At 41.6% G+C, this 17,730-nt stretch overlaps 1 protein-coding gene across 4 annotated transcripts in view; it reads left to right on the forward strand.

Moving 5' to 3' along the window:
* Positions 1 to 17,730, forward strand: part of SUGP1 (SURP and G-patch domain containing 1) — a 40,150-nt gene that overhangs the window by 13,961 nt on the left and 8,459 nt on the right. For 3 of the 4 annotated variants that reach the window (XR_014837373.1, XM_085012196.1, XM_021083429.2), the window contains exon 8: positions 14,369 to 14,724. Coding sequence is in view for 3 of the 4 variants with exons in the window: in XM_021083429.2 (XP_020939088.2) it covers positions 14,369 to 14,724 (356 nt within the window). In the remaining variant the exon portion in view is untranslated. Of the gene's footprint in view, positions 1 to 13,494; positions 13,522 to 14,368; positions 14,725 to 17,730 lie in introns of those variants that run through there. The other variant, XM_085012197.1, reaches the window with a different exon arrangement.

The raw sequence follows: 17,730 nt of genomic DNA on the forward strand, positions 1-17,730 counted from the left end.
GCCTTGCTCAGTGGGTTAAGGATCTGTCGTTGCCGTGAGCTGTGGTGTAGGTTGCAGACACGGCTCAGATCCCGAGTTGCTGTGGCTGTGGCGTAGGCCAGCGGCTATAGCTCAGATTCGACCCCTAGCCATATGCCGCAGGAGCAGCCCAAGAAATGGCAAAAAGACGAAAAAGAAAAGAAAAAAAAAAGAGATGTTTCAACACAAGGATCTCAGGCCTTCCCTGTAGCCATTGCCCCTTGTGGGAGCATTGCTTGCAGGCATCCACCTTGTTGGGTGTGACTTTGTTGGAGGCAAGAGGGTAACGCCAGTGGTAAGGACAGAACCTGAGGGTATCTGGCAGAGAAGTAGCTGAAGGTGACCATTGTGGTCTGGGGGAGCTCATTTCTACCCTAGAGCTGAACCACACTCCATGCATTGGGGGAAAAGTACACGAGGGATGATCAGGTATCTGGGCCTGGGAAAAGCATGTGGCTTCACACCAAGCAGACTGTTTCATCTCCATGTGGGGTCAGGTACAAGGCAGCCCCTCTCATTCCCAAATCTAACAGCCACCTCATGTTCCTGCCACTCTTGGCCCTTCCTTGCTCTCCTGATTTCCCAGCAGCTCTGTGTTTTGGGAAATAATCATAATAGTTGTGCTCATTTTGTAAAAAAAGCTGGAAATACTCGTTCCTTTGACCAGTCATCCCACCTCTAAAATGCCATTCCCAGAAGTGATGTTTATATGTGTATGTATATATGTAACACGGTCGTAGTCATGCAAAATTAGTAATACATTGACCGCCAGCCCCAGTGGACTAAACTACAAATACATCTCCCCAGTGGAATTATGGCCATCAGCTTGGCAAAGGTGGTAGCAGCCTCCACACCGCATGTGGCTTTGACACATCACCTGGGTAAACCACATTGTTCTTTACAACAACCTGGCATGCTGGCCTCTTATAGGTGAGGTAAACAAGGCAAAAAGGCCAGTCAGTGGAGTGCATACACCACCATGCTACATTGCATTCGGACAGGAAAGCCTCATGTGTTAAGAAATTTTTTAAAAATCAGGATACAGGAGTTCCCGTTGTGGTGCGGTGGGTTAAGAGTCTGGCGTTGTCTTTGTGGCAGTGCAGGTTTGATCCCCAGCCTGACACAGTGGATTAATGATCCAGCAATGCCGCAGCTGTGGTGTAGGTCACAGCTGTGGCTTGGATTCAGTATCTGGCCTGGGAACTTTCATATGCTGCAGGTTCTGCCAGAAAAAAAAAAAAATAATAATAATAAATAATAATAATCAGGAAACAGAAAATAGAATCACAGCTTCGTTCGAATAAATCTGCACTGAAAAAAAAGTATGGTAGGAAGGACAGGGTTAACTTTGGTTAACCCTGGGAGTGAGGTCACTCCAAGTAGAGGGGTCTTTGTTGTTGAATCTCGTGCACCAGTGCCTGGGGCCCCCAGTTTGCTGTTACCCCCCCCACCCCCACCCCATAGACAGCTATACCCTTGAGGGGTTCTTAGGTGCTGCCTCTGTGTGAACTGGCAGGTGAAGCCAGGAAGAGGCTTGTGAGCCTAGAGGAGACCCACCCCATCAGGAGCTTCCTGGCTGCCCCAGTGAGCCAGTCCCCCAGTCTGCTTTTCTTGAAGGAACCAAATCACTTTAAATCCAGGTTCTAACTGCCACAAATCTTTTTTTTTTTTTTTTTTTTTTGTCTTTTTTGCTATTTCTTGGGCCGCTCCCGTGGCATATGGAGGTTCCCAGGCTAGGGGTCCAGTCGGAGCTGTAGACACCAGCCTACGCCAGAGCCACGGCAACGCCGGATCGTTAACCCACTGAGCAAGGGCAGGGACCAAACCCGCAACCTTATGGTTCCTAGTTGGATTCGTTAACCACTGCGCCACTATGGGAATTCCCAACACAAATCTTTTTTTTTTTAAATCCAGCTATCTGAAGTTCTTCCCTCTTTGAACAACTTTTTGTTTTTGTCTTAATTTTTTTAAGATGTTTTATTTTAGAGCAGTTTTAGGTTCACAGCAGAATTGAAGGGAAGGTATGGAAGCTTCCCGTGTACCTTCTTAAACCCACACACACGCACAGTCTCCCCCATTATCAATGTCCCCCACCAGAGTAGTATATTGTTATAATTGATGAACCTATGTTGACACATCATGATCAACTGAAGTGTGTCATTTACATTAGAGTTCATTCTTATGTATTCTTTTTCTTTCTTTCTTTCTTTTTTCCTTTTTACTGGCTGCACCTGTGGCATGTGGAAGTTCCCAGGGCAGAGGTCAAGTCGAAGCTGCAGCTGCAGCCTATGCCACAGCTACAGCAACTCTGGATCCTTAACCTGATGAGCCAGGCCAGGGATTGAACCCTCATCCTCACAGTGACAATGTTGGGTCCTTAATCCACTGAGCCACAACAAGAACTCCCTTGATGTGTATTCTATGGGTTTGGGCAAATGTACAGTGACATGTATCATATGATACACAGAATGTTCTCACTGCCCTTAAAATTCTTTGTGTTCTGTCTATTCATCCGTTCTTCCTCCCTAACCTCTGGCAACTACTGATCTTTTTACTGACTCTGTAGTCTTACCTTTTCCAGAATGTCATATAATTGGAATCATAGTATGTTGCCTTCTTGAATGGGCTTCTTTCACTTAGTAATGTGTATCTAAGGTTGCTCTGAGACTTTTTTGGCTTGAGAGCTCATTTCTTTTTAGCACCACAGTTTATTTGTCCATTCACCTTTTGCAGGACATCTTGATTGCTTCCAGATTTTTGCAGTTATGAACAAAGCAGCTGTAAACATCTCTGTGCAGGGTTTTTGTGTGGACATAAATTTTCAACTTTTTTTTTTTTTTTGCTTTTTTTTGCTTTTTTAGGGCCACACCCACAGAAGTGTAAGAAACTGCCAAACTGTCTTCCAAAGAGGCTTGTACCATTTTCATTCTCCCTAGCAATGAATGAGTTTTAGTAGCTCCATGTCCATATCAACATTTGATTTGTCAGTGTTTTGGATTTTGGCCATTCTAATAGATGTGTAGTGATAGTCATTGCTTTACTTTTTTTTTTTTTTTTTTTTTTTTGTCTTTTTAGGGCCACACCAGCGACCTATGGAGGTTCCCAGGCTAGGGGTTGAACTGGAGCTGTAGCTGCTGGCCACAGCCACAGCCACAGCCACTCGGGATCCAAGCTGCGTCTGCGAACTATACCACAGCTCACGGCAATGCTGGATCCTTAACCCACTGAGTGGGACCAAGGATCGAACCCAAGTCCTCATGGTTACTAAATGGGTTCGTTAACCACTGAGCCACGACAGAAGCTCCTCATTATTTTAATACATATTTTCTTGATGACATTATGTGGAGCATCTTTTCATAATCTTTATTTGCCATCTGTAAATCTTTGGTGTGGTGTGTGTTAAGGTCATTGCACCCTCCCTTTTCTATTTATTTATTTTTTGCTACACCCTTGGCATTTGGAAGTTCCCAGGCCAGGGATCAAATCCTTGTTGCAGCAGTGACAATGCCAGATCCTTAACCCACTGAGTCACCAGGGACTTCCAATTCGCCCATTTTTTAACTGGTTTTTTTCTTTTTACAGACACACCTGTAGCATGTGGAAGTTTCCCAGCCAGGGGTCAAATTGGAGCTGCAGTTGGGGTCTCTGCCACAGCTACAGAAACACGGGATCTGAACCACATATGCGACCTATGCCACAGCTTATAGCAGTGCTGGATCCTTGACCTGCTGAGGGAGGCCAAAAGATCAAACCTGCATCCTCACAGAGACAACGTTGGGTCCTTAATCCACTGAGCCACAAGGGGCTTGTTTTGTTATTGTTGGATATTAAGAGTTCTTTGTATATTTTGGGTAACAGACTTTATCAGATGTGTTTTTTGCAAATATTTCTCCTAGCCTCTGACTTGTCTTCTCATTCTTTTGACAGTGTCGTTTGTAGAGCAGAAGTTTTTAATTTTAATGAAGTCCAGCTTATCATTTGCTTTCATGGATCATGCCTTTGTTGTTGTATCTAAAAAGTCATTACTAGAGTTCCCATCGTGGCTGAATGGTTAATGAATCCGACTAGTATCCATGAAGATGCAGGTTTGATCCCTGGACTTGCTCAGTGGGTTAAGGATCCAGCGTTGCTGTGGGCTGCAGTGTTGGTCGCAGACACAGCTCAGATCGCACTTTACTGTGGTTGTGGCATAGGGTGGCAGCTGCAGCTCCAGTTTGACCCATAGCCTGGGAACTTAGAGATACTGCGGCTGTGGCCCTTAAAAGACGAACACTAAAAACGAAAAAAATAAAAAGTCACTGCTGTACTCAAGGTCATGTAGGTATTTTCCCATGTTTTATAGTTTTATCTTTTACATTTAGGTTAGTGATGTGTTTTTAGTTAATTTTTGTGAAAGTTATGAGGTCTATGTCTAGATTCTTTTTGTCATTGTTATATGTGGACGTCCAGTTCCAGCATGAATTTGTTGAAAAGGCTATCTTTGCAACAGTGTATTGCTTTTGCTCCTTTGGCAAGAATAAGTTGACCATATGTATGTGGATTTGTTTCTGGGATCCTTATTCCATTCTGTTGACCTGTTTGTCCCTTTGCTCACCAGTACCCCACTGCCTTGATTACTGTACCCTGCAGCATTTGGAGGTTTCCCAGGCTAGGGTTTGAATCGGAGCTGTAGCCACTGGCCTGCGCCACAGCCAAAGCAACGCCATATCCAAGCCACATCTGCGACCTACACCACAGCTCATGGCAACACCAGATCTCTAACCCACTAAGTAAGGCCAGGGATTGAACCTGCATCCTCATGGATACCAGTCAGATTTGTTTCCGCTGAGCCATTATGAGAACTCCTTGATTACTGTACCTTTATAGTAAGTCCAGAAGTTAGGTAGTGTCTGTCCTCCAACTTTGTTCTTCTTCAATATTGTGTTGGCTGTTGTGGGTCTCTTGACTCTGTATAAACTTTATTTATTTATTTATTTTTTTGTCTTTTTGCTATTTCTTTGGGCCGCTCATGCAGCATATGGAGGTTCCCAGGCTAGGGGTCGAATCAGAGCTGTAGCCACCAGCCTACGCCAGAGCCACAGCAACGCGGGATCCGAGCCGCGTCTGCAACCTACACCACAGCTCACAGCAACACTGGATCCTTAACCCACTGAGCAAGGGCAGGGACCGAACCCACAACCTCATGGCTCCTAGTCGGATTTGTTAACCACTGCACCACGACAGGAACTCCTGTATAAACTTTAGAATCAGTTTGTCAGTAACTTCAGAATAACTGATTTTTTTTTTTTTTTTCTGTCTTTTTGCCATTTCTTGGGCCGTTTCCATGGCATATGGAGGTTGCAGGCTAGGGGTCGAATCGGAGCTGTAGCTGCCAGCCTATGCCAGAGCCACAGCAACACAGGATCTGAGCCGCGTCTGCAACCTACACCACAGCTCATGGCAACGCCGGATCCTTAACCCACTGAGCAAGGCCAGGGATCAAACCCACAACCTCATTGTTCCTAGTCGGATTTGTTAACCACTGTGCCACGACGGGAACTCCTGATATTTTTTTTACTTCATTTTTTTTTATTACTCAAATGAATTTATCACATCTGTAGTTGTATAATGATCATAACAATCTGATTTTACAGGATTTCCATCCCACAAGCCAGACACATCCCCTACCCCCCAAACTGTCTCCTCTAGAAACCATAAGTTTTTCAATGTCTGTGAGTCAGCATCTGTTCTGCAAAGAAGTTCCGTCTGCCTTTTTTTCAGATTCCACATGTCAGTGAAAGCATTTGATGTTGGTGTCTCATTGTATGGCTGACTTCACTTAGCATGATAGTTTCTAGGTCCATCCATGTTGCTAAGAATGCCGGTATTTCGTTCTTTTTAATGGCTGAGTAATATTCTGTTGTGTATATGTACCACAGCTTCTTGATCCACTCCTCTGTTGATGGACATTTAGTTTATTTCCATGTCTTGGCTATTGTAAATAGTGCTGCAATGAACATTGGGGTACATGTGTCTTTGCAAGTTATGGTTTTCTCTGGATAGATGCCCAGGAGTGGGATTGCTGGATCAAATGGTAGTTCTATGTTTAGTTTTCTGAGGAATCTCCATACTGCTTTCCACAGTGGTTGCACCAATTTACAATCCCATCAACAGTGTACTAGGGTTCCTTTTTCTCCACACCCTCTCCAAACTTATTGTTTGTAGACATTTTGATGATGGCCATTCTGGCTTGTGTAAGGTGGTACCTCATAGTGGTTTTGATTTGCATTTCTCTAATAATGAGTGATGAGGAACATCTTTTCATGTGTTTCTTGGCCATCTGTATGTCGTCTTTTGAGAATTGTCTGTTTAGATCTTCTGCCCATTTTCTGATAGGCTAGTTTGTTTTTTTGGTATGGAGCTGCAGAAGTTGTTTATAAATTTTGGAGATCAGTCCCTTGTCAGTTGATTCACTTGCAAAGATTTTCTCCCATTCTGTGGGTTGTCTTTTCTTTTTTTTTAGAGTTTCCTTTGCTGTGCAGAAACTTTGAAGATTGATTAGGTCCCATTTGTTTATTTTTGTTTTTATTGTCAATACTCTAAGAGGTGGATCTGAGAAGATGTTGCTGTGGTTTATGTCAGAGAATGTTTGGCCTATGTTTTCCTCTAAGAGTTTTATAGTGTCTGGTCTTATACCTAGGTCTTTCATCCATTTGGAGTTTGTTTTTGTGTATGGTGTTAGGGAGGGTTCTAATTTCATTCTTTTCCATGTGGCTGTCCAGTTTTCCCAGCACCACTTATTGAACAAGCTGTCCTTTTTCCATTGTATATCCTTGCCTCCTTTGTCATAGATTAGTTGGCTGTAGGTGCGTGGGCTAAATTCTGGACTTTATATCCTGGTCCACTGATCTATATTTCTGTCTTTGTGCCAGTACCATACGGTTTTGATGATTGTTGCTTTGTAGTATAGTCTGAAGCCTGGGAGCCTGGTGTCTTTGGCTATTCTGGGTCCATTGTGTTTCCAAAGAAACTTTAGAATATTTTGTTTGAGTTCTGTGAAAAATGTCCTTGGTAATTTGATAGGGATTTCATTGAATGTGTAGATTGCCTTAGGTAGTATAGTCATTTTGATAATATTAACTCTTCCAGTCCACGAGCATGGTATATCTTTCCATCTATTTGTGTCATCTTTGATTTCCTTCATCAGTGTCTTATAGTTTTCAGAGTACAGGTCTTTTGTCTCTTTAGGTAGGTTTACTCCTAGGTATTTTATTCTTTTGGATGCGATGATAAACAGGATTGCTTCCCTAATTTCTTTTTCTCCTCTTTCATTGTTATGGTATAGAAATGCCGTCAATTTCTGTGTATTAATATTGTATCCTGTGACTTTGCCAAATTCGTGGATGAGCTCTAACAGTTTTCTGGTAGAGTCTTTAGGTATAGTACCATGTCATCTGCAAATAGTGATAGTTTTACTTCTTCCTTGCCAATTTGGATTCCTTTTATTTCTTTTACTTCTCTGATTGCTGTGGCTAGGACTTCCAGAACTATGTTGAAGAGTACTGGCGAGAGCAGACATCCTTGTCTTGTTCCTGATCTCAGCGGAAATTCTTTCAGCTTTTCACCGCTGAGAATGATGTTTGCTGTGGGGTTTGTCATATATGGCCTTTTTTATGTTGAGGTAGGTTCCGGCTATGCCCACTTTCTGAAGGGTTTTTATCAGAAACGGGTGTTGGATTTTGTCAAAGGCTTTTTCTGCCTCTGTTGAGAGGATCATATGGTTTTTATTCTTCCATTTGTTAATGTGGGTATCACACTGATGGATTTACGGATATTGAAGAACCCTTGCATCCCTGGGATCAATCCCACTTGATCATGATGTACAATCCTTTTAATGTATTGTTGGATTCGGTTTGCTAGTATTTTGTTGAGGATTTTTGCATCGATGTTCATCAGTGAAATTGGCCTGTGGTTTTCTTTTTTGTGGTATCTTTGTCTGGTTTTAGTATCAAGGTGATGGTGGCCTCATAGAATGAGTTTGGGAGTATCCCTTCCTCTGCAATTTTTTGAAATAGTTTCAGAAGGAGAGGTGTTAGCTCTTCTCTAAATGTTTAATAGAGTTAGCCATCTGGTCCTGGACTTTTGTTTGTTGGAAGTTTTTTAATCACAGTTGCAATTTCAGTTCTTGTGATTGGTCCATTCATCTTTTCTATTTCATCTTGGTTTAGTCTAGGAAGATTGTACTTTTCTAAGAATTTGTCCATTTCTTCTGGGTTTTCCATTTTATTGGCATATAGTTGCATATAGTAGTCTCTTATGATACTTTGTATTTCAGTGATGTCCATTGTTACTTCTTTTTCATTTCTAATTTTATTGATTTGAGTCCTCTCTCTTTTTTACTTGCTAAGTCTGGCTAGGGGGTTTATCAATTTTGTTGATCTTTTCAAAGAACCAGCTTTTCATTTCATTGATCTTTCCTATGGTTTTCTTTGTTTCTATTTCATTGATTTCTGCTCTGATCTTTATGATTTCTTTCCTTCTACTAACTTTAGGTCTTGTCTTTTCTTCTCTCTCGAGCTGCTTTAGATGTAAAGTTAGCTTGTTTCTTTGAGCTTTTTCTTGTTTCCTGAGGTGGGCTTGTATTGCTATAAACTTTCCTCTTAGAACGGCTTTTGCTGCATCCCATAGGTTTTGGAGTGTCGTATCTTTGTTGTCATTTGCTGCCTGGTACTTTTTAATTTCCTCTTTGATTTCTACAGTGATCCATTGGTTGTTCAGTAGCATGTTGTTTAGTCTCCACGTGTTTGTGTTTTTTGCATTATTTTTCTTATTGTTGATTTCCAGTCGTATAGCATTGTGATCAGAAAAGATGCTTGATATGATTTCAGTTTTCTTAAAGTTACCAAGGTTGGATTTGTAGCCCAGGATATGATCCATCTTAGAGAATGTTCCATGTGTACTTGAGAAGAATGTGTATTCTGTTGCTTTTGGATGGAATGTCCTATAAATACCTATTAAGTCCATCTGGTTTAATGCATCATTCAGGGCCTGTGTTTCCTTATTGATTTTCTGTCTGGTTGATCTGTCCATTGCTGTAAGTGGGGTGTCAAAGTCCCCCACTATGATTGTGTTGTTGTCGATTTGTCCTTTATGGTTGTTAGCAGTTGCCTTATATATTGTGGTGAACCTATGTTGGGTGCGTAGATATTTAAAATTGTTATATCTTCTTCTTGGATTGATCCTTTGATCATTATGTAATGTCCTTCCTTGTCTCTTGAAATATTCTTCATTTTAAAGTCTATTTTGTCTGATAAGAGTATTGCTACTCCAGCTTTCTTTTGATCCCTGTTTGCGTGAAATATTTTCTTCCATTCTCTCACTTTCAATCTGTGTGTGTCCCTAGAAGTGAAGTCGGTCTCTTGAAGATAACGTATATATATGGATCTTGTTTTTGTATCCATTCAGTCAGTCTATGTCTTTTGATTGGGGCGTTTAGTTCATTAACATTTAAGGTAATTATTGATATGTATATTCTTATTGCCGTCTTATTAATTGCTTTGGATTTGCTTTTGCCGTTCTTTTTTCTTTCCTTCTTCTCTTGTTCTTTTCTGCCTATAGAAGTTCCTTTAGTGTTTGTTGTAAGGCTGGTTTAGTGTTGCTGAATTCTCTCAGCTTTTGCTTATCTGTGAAGGTTTTGATTTCTCCTTCATATCTGAATGAGAGCCTTGCTGGGTAGAGTAATCTTGGTTGGAGATTTTTTCCTTTCATCATGTTAAGTATATCATGCCACTCCCTTCTGGCCTGCAGATTTTCTGCTGAAAAATCTGCCGATAACCTTATTGGGATTCCCTTGTATGTTATTTGTTTCTTTTCCCTAGCTGCTTTCATGATTTTCTCTGTCTTTAATTTTTGTCAGTTTGATTAATATGTGTCTCTGGGTGTTCCTCCTTGGGTTTATTTTATATAGTACTCGTTGTGCTTCCTGGATTTGAGTGATTCCATCCCCATATTAGGGAAGTTTTCGGCTATTATCTCTTGAAATATTTCTTCTGTCTCCTTCTCTCTCTCTTCTCCTTCTGGCACCCCTGTAATATGCATGTTGGTGCGTTTAATGTTGTCCCAGAGTTCTCTGAGACTCTCTTCATTTCATTTCAGTCTTTTTTCTCTTTTCTATTCCACATCCGTTATTTCCGCTAATCTGTCCTCCACCTCACTTATTCGTTCTTCTGCCTCCTGTATTCTGCTGTTAGCTGCTTCTGGTGACTTTTTTCAGTTATTGTATTTTACATCTCTTGTTTAAGTTTTATATTTTGTATCTCTTTGCTCAGTGTTTCCTGTATGTTTTCCATCTTTGCCTCCAGTTTATTTCTAATGTCTTGCATCAACAGTCTAAAGTCTTTTTCCTGGAGGCTGGAAATCTCCTCTTTGCTTAGCTGATATTATGGGATTTTTCCTTTCTCCCTCATCTGAGTTATAGTTCTCTGTCTTTTCATTTTTATAGGTTTTTGGTGTGGTGACCTTTTTACAGAGAGTAGAATTGTAGCCTCTCACTTCTGATGTCTGCCCCCCTGTGGCTGAAGTTGGTATGGGGGGCTTGCTGTAGGCTTCCTAATGGGAGGGGCTGATGCTTACCCCCTGGTAGGTGGAGCTGATTCTAATCCCTCTGTTGGGTGGGGTTTAGTCTCTGGATGGGATTAGAGGCAGCTGTGTGCCTGAGGGGTCTTTAGGTAGCCTGTTTACTGAGGGGTGGGGCTGTGATCCCACCTGGATTGTTGTTTGCCCTTGGGCTTCTCAGCAGCAGAGTGAGGGGTAGGGCCAGATTTTCCCAAAATGGCCACCTCCAGAGGAAGGTATGGCTGCTGAATATTCCTGGGAGCTTTGCTTTCAATGTCCTTGCCTCACAACAAGCCATGTTCACCCCTGTTTTCCCAGGATGTCCTCCAAATACTGTAGTGAGGTTTGACTCAGATTCCCATGGAGACTTTGCTTTGCCCTGGGACCCAGTGCACGTGAAAGTCTGTGTGTGCCTTTTAAGAGTGGGGTCTCCGTTTCCCCCAGTCCCGTGGAGCTCCTGCGCACAAGCCCCACTGGTCTTCAATGCCAGATGCCCCAGGGGCTCTTTCTCCCCATGCCAGATCCCCACACATGAGAGTTTGATGTGGGGCTCAGAACTCTCACTCCTGTAGCTGAGTCTCTGTGAACCAGTTAGTTTCCAGTCTGTGGAGCTTCCCACCCAGGAAGTATGTGGTTGTTTATATGGTGAAATTGCCCCTCCTACCTCTTGATGTGTCCTCCTCTTTTTCTTCTGGAATAGGATATCTTTTTTAAGGTTTCCAGTCCATTTGGGTGAAGAGTGCTCAGTCTTTAGTTGTGAATTTAATTTTGTTGTTTTTAGGAGAGAAGTTGAGCTCCAGTCCCAGAATAACTGATTTTGATTAGAATTGTGTTGAATCTAGAAATCATGTTGGGAATAACTGATATCTTGACAGAGTTGGATCATCCTTTCTGTGAACATGGAATATCTCTTCATTTATTTCATTCTTGAATTTGTTCATCAGAGGTTTTTTAGTTTTCCTCGTATAGATTTTGTATATATTTTTAGGCTTATACCTAACAATTTCATTTTGGGGAATGCTAGTGTAAATGGTATTTGTGTTTTTAATTTCAAATTCCACTTCTTCATTGCTGGTATATAAGAACGTCATTGACTTCTGTAGATTAATCTTACATACCGCAGGAGTTCGCGCCGTGGCTCAGTGGTTAACGAATCCGACTAGGAGCCATGAGGTTGCTGTGGCTCAGGCATAGGCCAGTGGCTACAGCTCCAATTAGACCCCTAGCTTGGGAACCTCCATATGCCATGGGAGCAGCCCTAGAAATGGCAAAGAGACAAAAAAAAAAAAAAAAAAACCCTTACATACTGCAACCTTGCTGTAATAGCTTTTTAGTTCCAGGAGGGGGTTTTTGTCTATTCTTTCATCTGTTTTTTCTATATAGACAATTATGTCATATCTTTCCCTTCTCAATCAGTATACCTTCTATTTCCTTTTCTTGTTGCATTAGCTAGTGTTTCCAGTATGGTGATGAAAGGCATTGGAGAGGGAAGAATATTCTTGTTTCTCTTCTGACTGGAAAAACTTGAAGTATGATGTTAGCCATAGGTTTTTTGGTAGATATTCTGTATTAAGTGGAGGAAGTTCTATATTCCTAGTTTACTGAGAGTTTTTCTCATAAATGGGTATTAGATTTTGTTAAATGTTTTTTTCTCTAGTGATTGATATGACCATGTCATTTTTCTTTTTTTAACCTATTGATTTGATAGATTGCATTACTTGATTTTCAAATGTTTAACCAGTCTTATATGCCTAGGATGAATCCCACTTGGTTGTGGTGTATCATCCTTTTCATACATTAGTGGATGAGGTTTGCGAATATCTTATTGAGGATTTGTACATCTATGTTCATGAGAAATGTTGGTCTGCAGTTTTTGTCTGGTTTGGTATTTGAGTGAATTAGGAAGTATTTTCTTTGCTTCTGTCTTTTCAAATGGATTGTACAGAATTGGCATAGTTTCTTCCTTTCATGTTTGGTAGCATTCACTGGTGAATTTTGGAAGGTTGTTAACTACTGATTTAATTTCTTTAATAGCAATAGACCTGTTCAGACCTTCTTGTGTGATTTCTGGCAGGTTTTATCATTTCAGATTTGTGGGCATAGAGTTGTTCATAGTAATCCACAGTAATTTTAATCTCCATAGCATCTGTAGTAATGGCCCCTTTTTCGTATCTGTTATTAGTAATTTGTGTTCTCTTTTTTTTTCTTAGCCTGGCTAGATTAACAGTTTTGTTGATATTGTTTCTTTTAATTTCTACAAATGTTCCTCACTTGGTTTTCTGAAGTGTGTACATGCTTGTACCGTGACCCAGGAGTACAGAGAAGATGCCATAATCACCTTGTCCCTCCATCCCACCTTAGGTACCAACGTTAGTGGGTCTGAGAGTCCTTCCATTCTTCTCCCTGCTTTCATGTTGAAATAATCTGTGGGTTTTTTCTGCTAAAGTTCTTTCATAAAAAGGAATTTACATGGAGTTCCTGTTGTGGCTCAGCAGAAATGAATCCAACTAGGAACCACGAGGTTGCAGGTTCAATCACTGACCTTGCTCAGTGGGTTAAGGACCTGGTGTTGCCATGGGCTGTGTTGTGGGTCACAGATGTGGCTCGGATCTAACATTGCTGTGGCTGCGGCATAGGCCGGCGGCTACAGCTCCAATTCGACCCCTAGCCTGGGAACTTCCATATGCCATGGGAGCAGCCCTAAAAAGGAAATTAAAAAAAAAAAGAAAGAAATTTACAGTGTTCTTGAGCCTGTATGTTGCATTGCAGTATAGCATTGTCCTATGACTATCATTCCAAGTTCATGAATGCAAGTCTAACCCCTTGTTAAGAGCTGTGTGATCTCTGCTGTGTACAGGTTTTGCTGTGTGGAGCTGGGCTGTGACTCTTCCTCTGGTGTGGACTCCAGAGGTAGGACTATTGGCTTAATACGTACATAGTCTGAGAGATGCTGGGCAGATGCAGCAGGAGCTGCAGCCTCTGCCAGCTCTGAACTCAGCACCACCTCCTCTGCACTTGGGGACCTATAGCTTCCAGTAAGGCTAGCTGTGAGCTCTCTGTCTGTTCCAGTGTTCAGTGTCTTTGTTTTGGCTCTTTCCACTGTTGATGCCTTTCAAGGATGCATCAGAAAGGAGCACAGATGTGCCCAGCTGTCAGTTTGTGGACAAATCCAGCCCTCTCTGGCAGCAGGTGTCTCTCAAACCTCAGGATTTCTTTGTTTGTAAGCATCAGTGCACTCAACTAGGACTGCAGGGGGAAAAGCTCCGCAGAACCTGGGGAAGGTCTGAGGGAGGCTGTGCCTTCTCCTTCCAGGCAGGGGATCAATGATAGTGTGACTGGGGTGGAGGCTGTAATTCCCTGGTGGCCTAGTGAATTAAGGATCCAGCATTGTCGCTGTGGGCTTAGGTCACTGCTGTGGTGAGGGTTCAATCCCTAGCCCAGGAACTTCCGCATGCTGTGAGTGTGACCAAAAAATAAAAGATAGGGTAGGGCCTTGGAGTGGCCCTCATCTTACAGGAACAGCGTCATGACAGGCTGTGGGCCTGTCACACTGTTCCTCACGTTTGGGCCAACAGAGCCAGTAGCCACTGCAGCCTGTCAGGGCAGGAAGTCATGGTAGAGACCTCCATGTGACATGAGTCTCAAATGACCCTGGCCTACTTGGGTGTCCCTACACAAAGCCCAAGCTGCTTCTGACCTAAACCAAGGGTAGGGGGCTGAAATCCAATGATGGTGTGTTCTCCTCTCTCCTTTGCAGCTTTCTGTATGAACCTAACAGCCAAGGGTACAAGTACTACCGCCAGAAGCTAGAGGAGTTCCGGAAAGCCAAGGCTGGTCCCACAGGCCCCCCCATGGCACCTGACCTTGGACTGAAGCATACGTCTCCTCCTGAGACCCCCTTGGGGTCCCTGCCCACTGCCACTGCCTGCCCCATCTCATCTGCCCCCTTGCCCACCATCAACCCATCTTCAGCTGCCCCGGGGAAGCTGGCCAGCACAGCCACTATGAAGAGGAAGCGAAAGAGCCGATGGGGGCCTGAAGAGGACAAGGTAGAGCTCCTGCCTGCTGAGCTGGTGCAGAGGGATGTGGACGCCTCTCCCTCACCTCTGTCAGGTGGGCCACCCCCCCTCCCAAGCCTTTTAGGAAGGTCTGATATCTTTCACTAGTGCAATGTTTTCAACATTCATTGTGTTGTAGCATGTGTCTGAATTTCATTTGTTTCTGTGGCTTAATTGTATCCCAGTGCATGGATAAACATTTTGTTTATCCATCCATCAGTTGTTGGAAGATGAGTTGTTTTCACCTTTTGGTGATTGTCAGGAGTGCTGCTGTGAACATTAACATACAAGTACTGTTTGTCTCTGTTTGTTTGTTGTTTTTTTAAATTGAAGTATAGTTGATTTATAATGTTGTATTAATTTCTGCTGTACAAGTGCTATTTGGATCCCTGATTTTAATTTTCTTTGGTACATACCTAGGAGTGGAATCACTGGGTCATACGGTAATTCTCTTTAACTTATTGAGGACTCGCCAAACTGTTTTCCACAGCAGCTGCACAATTTTACATTCCCACCAGCAGTGCATAAGGGTTCCACCTTCTTCGTGTTCTTGCCTTATTATTATTACAGCTATCCTAGTAAGTGTAAAGTGAAGTCACACTGTAGTTTTGATTTGCATTTTCCTGATGACTAATGGTGTTGAGTGTCTTTTCTTGTTCTTATTAGTCATTTGTATAGTTTAGTTGGAGAAATGTCTATTATAGTCCTTTGACCATTTTTTAATAGGGTTGTTTGTCTTTTTGTTGAGTTGTAGGAGTTGTTTTAGATATTAACCTGTACTCAAGATATATGATTTATAAATATTTTCTCTCATTTCATGGGCTCTATTCTCACCTTCTTAAATTTTAGTAAAGTACAATCTACCTTTTCTTTTGTTGCATATGATTTTGGTCCTAAGAACCCATAGCCACATCTAAGGTCTTGAAGATTTATCTCTTTTTTCTTCTAAGGGTTCTGTAGTTTTAGCTCTTAAATTTAGTTCTTTAATCCATTTTGAGTTAGTTCTTATATAGGATATAAGGTAAGGGTCCAGCTTCATTCTTTTGCATGCAGAGATCCAGTTTTCCCAGCACCATTTGTTGAGGAGACTTGTTCTTTCTCTATTGAATGGTTTTAACACCCTTATCAAAAAATCCATGTGGTGTAAAGGGTTTATTTCTCTATTCTATTATACTGGTTTGTATGTCTATCCTTATGCCAGTAGCACACTGTTTTGATTACTGTAACTTTGTGGAAAATTTTTAAAAATAGAGACCGTCAGTCTTCCAACCTTGTTCTTTTTCAGGCTTTGGCTCTTCAAGGTCCCTTGAGTTTTCATATGAATTTTCAGATTGGCTTTTCCATTCCTGCAAAAAACATCGTTGGGATTTTGATAGGGATTGCATTAAATTTGTAGGTTGCTTTGGCTAGTATTGACATGTTAACTATTTAAGTTTTCTAGTGGCTGTGGTGTAGGCCAACAGCAACAGCTCCGATTCGACCCCTAGCCTGGGAACCTCCATATGCCATGGGTATGGCCCTAGAAAAGACAAAAAGACAAAAAAAAATTCCATTTCTAAGTTTTCTAATAAGAGAACACAGGATATCTTTCCATTTATTTAGGCTCGCTTTCATTTGTTTCAACATGTTTTGTATTTTTCTCGTTCACGTCTTGTACCTCTTTAAGTTTATTCCTAAGTGAGTTATTCTTTTTGATGTTACTGCAAATGGAATACATTTTCATTTCCTTTTTAGATTATTTGTTAGTATAGAGAAATACAATTGCTTTCTTTTGTGTTACGTATCTTTTAACTTTGCTGAGTTCATTTATTTGTATAATAGTCTTTAAGGTTTTCTACATATAAGATCATGTCATCTGCAAATAAGAATAGTTTTATTTCTTCCTTTCCTGTTTGGATGCCTCTTACTTCTTTTTCTTGCCTAACTGCTCTGGCTAGGACTTGCATTGCTATGTTGAACAGACGTGGTGAAAGCTGGCATCCTGCTTCATTTCTTACATTAAGGGAAGAGCATGTGATCTTTCATCATTAAATATGATGTTTGCTTTGCGTTTTTATAGGTGCCCTTTATCATGTTGAAGAAGTTCCTAGTTTATTGAGTGTTTTTATCATGAAAGAGTTTTAGATTTCATCAAATGCTTTTGCTGCATCAATGGAAATGATCATTTTTCCATCATTCTTTTTCTTTTTTTTCTTAACAGCCACATTTGCAGCATATGGAAGTTCCGAGGCTAGAGCTCAAATCAGAGCTGCAGCTGCCAGCCTACACCACAGCCATAGCAATGCCAGATCCAAGCCACATCTGCAACCTGGGTCGCAGCCTTTGGCAATGCCAGATCCTTAACCCACTGAGTGAGGTCAGGGATAGAACCCATATCCTCGTGGACGCTATGTTTGGTTCTTAACCTGCTGAGCCATAACAGAAACTCCTTTCTTTTATTCTGTTGTGGAGTATGACACTGACTGATTTTTGTATGTTGAACCACTCTTGTTTGCATTCCTTGAGTAAATCTCACTCCATTATAGTAAATAATTATTTTACCATGCTGATGGATTTGGTTTGCCGCATATTTTGTTGTGTATTTCTGCCTCTATACTTAGAAGGATTATTGGTCTGCCTTTGTTATCAGGGTAATGCTGACCTCATAGAATCATTAGGAGTAATTCTCTACTTTAATTGTTTGGAAGTACTTGAGCAGAATTGAGATTAGTTCTTTTAAATCTGGGATAGAATTTAACAGTTGCACTTTTCTTTGTCAATTGGGCTGATTATTGATTTCAGTTTTCTTACGTACTCTAAGTCTAGTCAAATTTTCTGTTACTTCTTGAGTTAGTTTTGCTAGTTTGTGCCATTCTAAGAATCCGTCCACTTTGTCTAGTTATCCAGTTTGGATAACTAGTTATCTAGTTATCCAGTTACACATTTGTTTATAGTTACTTTCTTTTTTTTTTTTTTTCTTTTAGGGCCGCACACGTGGCATGAGGAAGTTCCCAGGCTAGGGGTCGAATTGGAGCTGTAGCTGCTGACCCACACCACAGCCACAGCAACGCCAGATCCAGGC

This window comes from Sus scrofa, chromosome 2 (assembly GCF_054392235.1).
Source record: "Sus scrofa isolate SSC_HxYL_T2T_F1_AM1 chromosome 2, Sscrofa_HxYL_maternal_Yorkshire_Landrace_v2.0, whole genome shotgun sequence".
In the NCBI taxonomy this organism is placed as follows: Eukaryota; Metazoa; Chordata; class Mammalia; order Artiodactyla; family Suidae; genus Sus; species Sus scrofa.